Raw genomic sequence first — 9,317 nt, forward strand, 5'->3', positions numbered from 1 at the left:
TTGGTGTACACACCCACGTTAGTGTTTTCTTGTTCCCACGTTTCTTCTTAGCTGCTTTTGTTCCTTGTGTCTGTGTTGATTAGATGAACAGAGCGTCTTTCCCGCTTCCTTCCACTTCTTCTAGACTTGTCCGTGTCAGCCGAGCCTTCTTGATTACCATCCATTTTCTTCACGCCTGTGCCAGTCTTAGGACGTCTAAAGTTCATCAGTGTCCTTACCCTCCTCCCAGATGCAAGGACCCAAGTCCCTCCCTGAGGACCACCACCCCATCTGTCATGCTGTTGTTTTCCTGGACTTCAGATCGGTGCTCAGTTGAACCCACCAAGTTAGTAATTTTCATTTCATTTCATTCATTTGCAGTGAATGCTTATCTGGAGTTACCTTGGTGTCTGAGGCAGTCTTTGTTTCGCCCTCACGCTCAGGTGATGGGTATAGAATTCTAGGTTGACGGTTACTTTCCTTCAGTGCTTGCAAGAGTCTGTTTTCATTATCTTCTCACACCTGATGAGAAGGCCTACTCTTCCTTTGCAGGTAATGCGTCTTTCTCTCCGGTTGGCTCTTTGCCTTTGGTGGTGTGCAGTGGGTCTGCTGTTCAAGAGGCTAAGAGAAGAACGTTTGAGGTTCCAGGTCTTTACTGGAAAACCGTGTGTTCTCCCACGCGGTCATTCCTTCGCCACTTTGCCAGGCTGGAAGGCAGACTCATGTGACCTTTTCTAGATCCCACAGCCTGCCGAGGCTCAGCCTCCTCCCAGACCTCAGACCCAGTGCCCCCCGCCATGTGGCCCGGGCATGACTCCTGCTCAAGCCGGCATGTCCCCCGGCTTGGCATCCACTGGACCCCCCTTCTCATGATGCCCCAGATCCACCCCTTCCTTCTAACTCCTGGAGATTATCCTTTCTTTCCTTCAGCCTCCACTTGGATTTTAAATATTCTTTCTGTGGAATTTTATTCACATTTCTAGACACCGGTAGCCATCAGGGAAGCTTGTCAGCTCCCATCGTGCCGTCGGGACCTGCCCAGCACCATTGCGCATTCTGAGCTGTGAGAGAGCAGTGGCCACAGATGAACACCTGGCTCAGCCCAGGGTGGGGGCGGCCGGCCGGGGCTCAAAAGCTCTGGGAAATGACTGAAGGGATTTCAGCAAGAGAGTGACAGGATCCTTCTGTGCCTTGAGAAGATCTCTCTGATGACAATGTGGAGGACGCGTGTGAAGTGGGGTATGGGGCAAATTAAAGGCAGAGGAACCCCTTGGGCGGCGACATCAGGGCTGAGTTCTGGGCTGTGGTGAGGGCAGGGGAGACAGACCGAGAAAGCGCAGTGAACCAAGAGCTTAGTGACTCGCTTTGGGCAGCAGAGGGAAAGGACGGATCCAGGCGGACTCCCGGCTTTCAGGCCTCTGTGACCAGGCAGATGATGACCGTGCTCGCCGTTGTAGACATGACAAGAGGAGGGAGCCAGTTTTGGGGAAGGGGCCAAGAGGATGAGCTCAGCATTGGACACATGAAGACCCAACCCAGGGGATTTGTCTAGTTGGTGGCAGCAGATACATGCTTGGACCTCGTGCTAGGATGGGGACGCTGACTGGGTAACTGTTCCCGAAACCACAGGCATGTGGTTTATACTGTGAGATAATGCCTGAGTTGAGAAGGACTAAAGATAAAACAATACTCAAGGAGTAAAACACAGATACTCCTGTGGGAGTCCTCGTCCTTCCTGAGGTGCGGTCCGGACGTCACCACCTCTGGAAGCCCATCCCAGATGAAGTGGCCGTCCTCCGTGGGTCCCATGCACATCATCCCATTAAGAATGGGGGTGCCTTGAGCTCAGGGCCCGGGGCCCAGCCAACTCAGTAAAGAGTTGCCAAGAGAAGAGCAGGCCAGGGAGAAATGGGCGATGGTGGTCGGCGAGGAGAGAGCAGAGGCAGGGCCACGGGTAGGGGCGTGGGGTTTCTGCCCACCACACCTGGGAGCCGACTCAGTTTGGGGATGTGGAGGCAGGCACCAGGCTGGGCCGGGGCCTCAGGACGAGCTGCCTGCCGAGAACATGTCGTGATGAGGGGAGTTGTATCTTCTGAAAAAAAATGGTGACCCCATCCCTCACCAGCAGCAACCCAGACAGGCCACGAGGAGACCAGGAGATGGGACACCCCCACTCTCAGGACCACGGCGTGCTGGACTCTCAGACTCGCTTTAGAAGTGACCTTGGCCCGAGTATCCGTTCAACCCCGACAAAAACAGAAGTAGCGTTTCCTAAAGCCGGGTTTTGAAAGACTAGCCTTCTGTGGTCTGACACGAGCAGAGGGGCTTGCTTCCTGAAGCGACACGCACAGAGACAGCTGCACACACGAGCTCTAGATGTCCCGTCCGTAGCGTGTCCTCCGTGAGCGCCCAAGCCTATGCGCTCGGGTTCTAGGGGTGCCCAGAGAATGGCCTGACTCTGGGCCCCGGGGGCCCATCACGAAATGCTGACCACACCTCATCACTTGGAGACGCGTCTATTTACGACCTGACTGCATCTGGTGCAAGGCGAGCTTCCTCCTACCACATCCTGTGTGCAAACACGAGCGCGCACGTTGCACGAGCCTCACATTCTCGGGAACACCCCGCCAGCCCCCGGAGAACGTGCTCGCCAGGCCCTGCGCTGCACTCCGCCCCCGCTCCGTCCCCCTTTGGAGCGCGTTTATCCAAATGGGGTCACCACCGCTCAGCAAGGAACTGAGGAAGGGGCCCACTCGTTTCTACCATTCCTGGTGGGCACAGAGCAGGCCCGCGGGTGGGAGTCTCCTAATCCCAGCTGCACAGGGCTAGTCAGGAGGGGATATTTTCTGAGCCGATTCAGCTCCTAGGGGACTTTTGTTGCCCCCTTCTGTGCCGGAGCTACAAAAACACACAGCTCACATGGGGACGCCCATTGATGGGGTCTTGCATTGACCCACAGATTTCTCTAATGAGGACAGGAGTCTAAATGCAAAATGAAGGAACGTAATTCGATAAAGGCCATTTGCCTGCAATGATGGCTTGGAACAGATGAAACAAGATGAAAGTCCCCGAATTCCAGAGTTTGCTGAGCCATTAAATCCTGTAACAGAAGATGGGGAGGAAAGCATCCCTCCCCCTGCCGCCAGCCTCCGACGGCAGCTGTCATTGGGCTTGGCATGCCATCAGAGGGAGACACCCTGCCTCCATCTATAAAATCTGCCTTCTTTTCTTTAAAAAATAAGGAAGGTACTCTAGCTCTATAAAGATTTCCAGTGTGGTGAGGCTCCAGCAAGACAGGTCAGTGTCCACTTCCTGTCCGCCGCTGGTACCCAGCTACGGCTCTGTGTCCAAAACAGGCACAGGAAACCCCTTGCTCGTCTTAAAGCCATTTTGGTTGAGTTTGAGATAAGAAAAGAAAACATGGTTTGAGGGCAAGTTCTTTTTTTTTTTTTAAAGATTTTATTTATTTATTTGACAGAGATAGAGACAGCCAGCGAGAGAGGGAACACAAGCAGGGGGAGTGGGAGAGGAAGAAGCAGGCTCATAGTGGAGAAGCCTGATGTGGGGCTCGATCCCATAATGCCGGGATCACGCCCTGAGCCGAAGGCAGACACTTAACCGCTACGCCACCCAGGCGCCCCTGAGGGCAAGTTCTTATTTGTCCTTTAAGATTTTATTTTATTTTAGAGTGTGTGCATGAGCGGGGGGAGGGGCAGAGGGAGAAGATCTCCAGCAGGCTCTGCGCCAAGCACGGAGCCCACGCAGGGGCTCGATCCCACCACCCTGAGATCAGGACCTGAGCCGAAACCAAGAATCAGATGCTCAACTGCACCAGCCAGGGGCCCCTGTGCGTCTTTTAGATCAATCCACCTTTTTTTTGTTTGTTACAGAACATAAATTTACCATTAGTTACATTTAGTACAGTCTCAGTGCCGTGCAGCTATCACCACCATCTAGTTCCAGAATATTCTCACCACCGCAGAAGGAACCCCGTACCCTTTAAGCAGTCCCTCCACACCCCACTCCTCTGTTTCCGTCCCTACGGACGTGCGTATTCCGTACACTTCATGGCAGTGGAACTCGACGACACGTGGCTGCCGTGTCTGGCTTCTGTCAGCCTGTTTTTGAGGCTCCTCCGTGTTGTAGCCTGTGTCAGTACTTCCTTTTCGTGGCTGAGTAGTACCTCACTGAATGAATAGACCACTGCGTCCCTTCATCAGTTGATGGATATTTGAATTATTTCTGCCGTTTGTTTATTGTAAATAACGCTGCCATACGCATTCCGGGACGTGCTGTTGTGTGAACATCTGCTCTCAGTTCTTTTGGGTGTGTGTCCAGGAGTGGAAGGAATTGCTGGGTCATGTGGTAATCATTCTATGTGTGACTTACTCAGAAGCCACCAGACTTAGTCCACGTCATCTTACTTTGTCACCTGTCGATGGCCGTGAGCGGACACACCAGCAGATGCTGCCCAGCCCAGCTCTCCTTCCGGCCCACATAGTCCTATTCTAAAACCATCACAGGGAGCCCCTCACCCCCCACTTCTGCCCAAACCCCACAGCACCCCATGAAGACAGACTGGGAATCAGGGCAGGGCTGCTCAGGGCTACGCCAAGGGAAGGAGAAGCACACAGGCACGGACTGTCACTTAAGTTGATAATATGGAATATTCCTCTGCTAAGGGGCAGGCCTCCCCTGTAGAACGCTCCCATTTTATAGGCTGGCCACTTTCCGTTTGGGATCAATTTCATGGGCTGGGCAGGCTTCAGCCCTACAAGGATCACAACCAGTCATGCCCAGTATTTATGAGTATTTGGAGTTGGCAGAGTACTGTTGCTGGGAGGGAGCATTTGCAGAGCAGAAGACACGAGGCCTGCACACCACGCTGGCACCACCAGCCCCGAACGGCAGCCTAGCTCGAAGTGCAGGTGCGCCCAGCAGCACCTGGAGAGCACCCCACAAGCCCCCCGCAGTGTGTGAGCCCTGGAAGGCCCCTTGCTGCCCTCCGGGGACTCGCGTTCTAGAAGTGGAGACCAGTGGTCTCGCTGGAAAGGGTAGCAGAGATGCTTCCAGCCCTGCCCAGTGCGGGGAGAAACAGACTGGAGCTCTGGTTCTCTGCGGCTATTTCTCTGCTGCAACCCCCAGCCCTGGCGCTCCGGTGACAAGGTGAAGTTGGCCGTTGTTACCTCATTCTCCAGTCTACAATAGCCACTTGCTCCTCTTCGATCTCCCACCAGCCTCAACCCTGCACCAAGAATATAGAGCAGATACTAGAGATGCCCAGAGCCCGAAAGAGGGAGGAAGAGGGAAGTCAGAGGCCACTCTCTGTGGACACTGAACTCAGGGCTGTGGAGGGGCTGGAGTCAGAAGGGTCCTATTGGAAGTAGCACCTCCCAACGGTATGAACATGAAAACGTGGGGGTGGCTGGTGAGTCCCATCCCCGCCCCGTGTTTGGAATGTGGCCCTTTTAGAGCCATTTCCCCGAGGACTTTGAGTCCCCCAGGTGACTCTTGAACCCACTGCGTGCACACTACTGTGCCATGGGGTGGGAGGGCGCAAACGCAGAAAGTGGGAGACAGAGCCTATCCCCAGCAGTGCACTGAGGGAAGGACACGTGCCCACCACGAGGCAAGGGCAAAGGGGAAGCCTCTGCCAGAGTCAGAAGGGGGACATCCCCAGGGGATGTGATCCCCAGCTCAGAGGGACCCAGAGGCGGTGCCAGGGTAACAAGAGGGACCAGGAGGCTAACTCAGCTGGGGAAGGTGCAGGCTCCGGGTCCTGGAAGCATCTCCAGCCGCAGGCAGGGCTGCAGTGCCGGGCTTTGCTTGCCCTGGGCCAGCACCACGGTGGGGGCCAGGATCACGGGGCCCCACACCTAGACCCCGCATCGCAGCCCTCGCTCCCCCAGGAACGGAGCCATGTCTGAGTCACTGCCTCTGGTGGACTCTATTTTTATGTCCAAGTCTGGTTAAAAATAGCTAAGCCAAGGTTTTAGCTGCAGCTGACAAGACATTAAGTATTAGATACCTAATGCCCACAAGTGCTAACCCGGGTCTCTTCCTGCCCCGCCGTCTGCCTCCGGGACATACCCAGGGAGAAAGCAGGCAGGAAAGGGGCGTGAGGAAGCCGGAGCAGGACGTCCTCGGCAGCGTGCAGGCAGGTGCCGAGAAGACCCTGCTGCGGCGCTGGGGCCCCGGGTCCGAGGGGCCTCCTGTCGCTGGGCCAGCGTGTGCCGGGAAGGCACCTCATGTGCGCCACCAGCCCGGCCAGCGCCCGGGATCCGGGCCAACACGGACCCTCCTCCTTGGGCCTCTGGCTCCGAGAGAGACGAGGGGCATGAGCAGAGGCGTGGGCTGTGTCAGCAGCGTGAGTGCATGGAGGTGCCGGCCGCTTGGCAAACAGGCGGCATCCGGAGCGTGCGGGCGAGGCACCCGAGACAGGTGCACCCACTACCAGGCGGGCCTTGGTGACCCCGGGAGGGAGAGGGCCTGCCCAGGGTGCTGGGGAAGTGGAAGATAGCCCCAGTTCTCCCGGCTGGGCCCCACAGCGGGCAGGACTCCGCAAAGACATTTCTCTCGCCAGGGAGAGCATGCAGGCAAGACTCTCCAGTCGCCCCCGGACGCGCCTCCCGGGGCTCCCCGTGGCAGCCCCAGGCCGCTGATCAGTAGCCCCCAGGCAGAAGCCCATGCCCCTCCTGACGAGCTCCCTGCTGACCTCTAACCCCAAGTGACTGGGTCCCCGGCCTCAGGCCAGAGCTGCGGTGGCTGTGGTCCAGCGCGGCAGGCCGAGTGCAGGCCCAGGATGGGAGCGTCAGCCGCCGCTGTCTGCCGGTGCCCATGCCCCAGGGGAGCGTGGCAGATGGCGGGCCCCAGGGGTTGCCAGGCCGTTCACCCCACTCTGGCCGCCTGCTAACTGCCTGTCTGGCCTTTTTCTCCTTTTGCTTCTTCCAGTGAGAAGCGCCACCTTCAAGTCAACGTCACCAACCCCGTGCAGTGCAGCCTGCATGGGAAGAAGTGCACGGTCTCCGTGGAGACGCGCATCAACCAGCCAGAGCCCGACTTCACCAAGAACCGCTCGGGCTTCATCCTTAGCGTGCCGGGGAACTGACCGCTCGCCGGGGAGGCCTCGCTGGGGCGGGGGGCTGCAGAGCCGGGCAGCCCCCTCCACTCCGCCTCGCCCGGCCCGTCTGAATGGCTGACTGCCCGCTACCGCCCGCTAGAAATCAGCTCGCAAGGGTCCGCCGTGCTTGGGGCCGAGCCCCTCTTCTGCCTCCTCCAAGGCCCCTCCCCTGAGGTGTTCTTGCTGGCTGTCTGCCTTTGGTCTCCAGCCTCCTCTGCCCCCACTTCCCACAGTCCTCACTCAACAAACCAAAGACCCCGGTGCCCTGCCACAGACCCCTGGGCTCACACCCAGACCGCAGCTCCCCGCAGAGGTGACTCGATGTCAGCGGAGGCCCCCCGCCACTCCAACCGCCCCCACTGGCCAGGTCAGGTCCGTGTGCCCTGATCCAGTGACCGGCACCTGACCCCACAAGATGCAGTTTCCCCAACCCAAAACGTGCTCCCCTGGGGGGGGGAGGTGTCTGGGGGAGATTGGCAGAGATGAGCTGGGGATGTAGCCCTGCTCTCTCTCTGAGCACAGGCTGCCACCCCTTTCCCCCAGAGGACCTGGCTCAGAGCTCCTCGCTGGAGCCCCCTCCCCAGCAGTCAGCCAAAGCCATCGGGGGAGCAGCGTCCCCTGTCGGGCTGGCCCCTGGGCCCGGAAGCCAGCGGCTGGCAGAGCAGCCGTGCCCAGCTGGCGGCCCAGCCTGCCCAGAGCCTGCCCCCCCTCAACCCAGGCCTGCAGGCCCCTCTCCGGGAGAGAGCGCAGCAGTGCCCCGAGGGCCGTCTTCCTCAACTGCACGGCCTGGGCCTGTGGCTGTTGCACAACAACGTGTGCCGGAGCAGGGCGGCGTGGCAAGTACGGCGTCTGCTGTGCCCACACTCACGTCGGGAACACCACCCGTAAGAAAACGGGAGTTGCCGGGGCAGGGAGCACTCGGGGTGGGGGGGTCCAGAAGTTTTCCCCTCCTGACACCCCTATTTCAGACACGTTTGGAGAGTGAGGACCAGGGCCAGAGAGGCAGAGTGACAGAAACAGAGTGGGGGAGTCCTGGCACTGCAGGCCAGGCCAGGATGCCCCCTGCCCCGCATACAGCCCCCACCGCAGCTGGGGCCCAGGCTGGGCCTGCAGATCTCGTGCCAGGAGTGCCAGTCTTGCCAGTCGGGGCCCAGCAGAAAGTACCCGTGTCTCCGACGCCTTCCTGAGACCGCTCTGCTCCTGAGCCGCGGCTGAGGATGCCGCCCAAGCCCCAAGCAGCCCGGCCTCCTGGCCAGGAGCCTTCAAAGGAGAGACTTGGGACACCCCATGTGGGGAGGGGCATGAGGGGGAGCCCGCAGCTCGGTAGGAGACCAGCGGGAGGTAAGAGAGGGCCGCGCTGGTGTTTTCTTCACTTTCTGCCCCAGACGCCGCCCACACCCCACCCCACCCCCCGCCCCCTCCCCCCACGCTCCTGACCTGCCCCCCGGACTCCGCAAACATACCAAGTGCCTGGCCCAGTGCCTGCCATGGTCACCTGGCTGACCCACCGGGTGGCCCCAACAGCCTGGTCTCCCCTGCACCCCGTCCACCTTCCCACGGCCCGCAGAACATCTGCACCGTGTGCAATTTGCAACGAAGAATCCTCTTGGCATCCTGTCCTTAGAGACCCATCCTTTCCCGAAGCCTGGTCAGCTGCCTGCACGGCACAGAGGTGCCTTCAGCCTGGTTGAGCCACAGTTTTGCCAATCACCTTGACCCTAGTCGGACCATCCTAACTGGAACGGCGCCTCCTCTCCTTTCCACTCATTTCCCCAAACTTGTTGCCTTACACTAGAGACGCGCACACGGATGTTTTAGACGCACCAAAGTGGCTCGTGCCAGACGAGTGCCTTTCCGAAGCTGGGGGGGGGGGCGCCCTTCCTGCCACCTTTCAGGGTTGCCTGGGGCTCCTCAGCCCAGCACAGGGGCCTCCCAGCTGCGGGCCAGTCGACAAGCACTTTTTCGTGATGTCCTCAAAGAAGCCCCGGCATGCGGCGACGGAAGAAGGCTCGGGCGTCTGGGGTGCTGTCTCTGCGGCGCTCCCAGGGGCCGGGGAGAGCAGGGGGACACAGTGATTGTATGCAATGAAGTGTTTCTCTTGATCTAATTAAATGCAGTTTTATGGTTTGCTGCGTTTATTCCTATTTTCCATTAAATTAACTTTATTTCTAGAGCATATTTTGATTTACCATCAAGAGCAATAAAGCATTAAATCTTA

General features: G+C 58.5%; 1 protein-coding gene across 1 annotated transcript in view; it reads left to right on the forward strand.

Moving 5' to 3' along the window:
* MYO1D (myosin ID) overlaps positions 1-9,317 on the forward strand; it is a 247,767-nt gene extending 238,450 nt beyond the window's left edge. Inside the window, exons 22-23 of the mRNA XM_040639835.1 lie at positions 125-325; positions 6,931-9,317. Of these exons, the coding sequence (XP_040495769.1) occupies positions 125-325; positions 6,931-7,087 (358 nt within the window). The 3' untranslated portion in view covers positions 7,088-9,317. The remainder of the gene's footprint in view (positions 1-124; positions 326-6,930) is intronic.

Source organism: Ursus maritimus, unplaced genomic scaffold (genome assembly GCF_017311325.1).
Source record: "Ursus maritimus isolate PB19 unplaced genomic scaffold, ASM1731132v1 scaffold_24, whole genome shotgun sequence".
NCBI classification, from domain to species: Eukaryota; Metazoa; Chordata; class Mammalia; order Carnivora; family Ursidae; genus Ursus; species Ursus maritimus.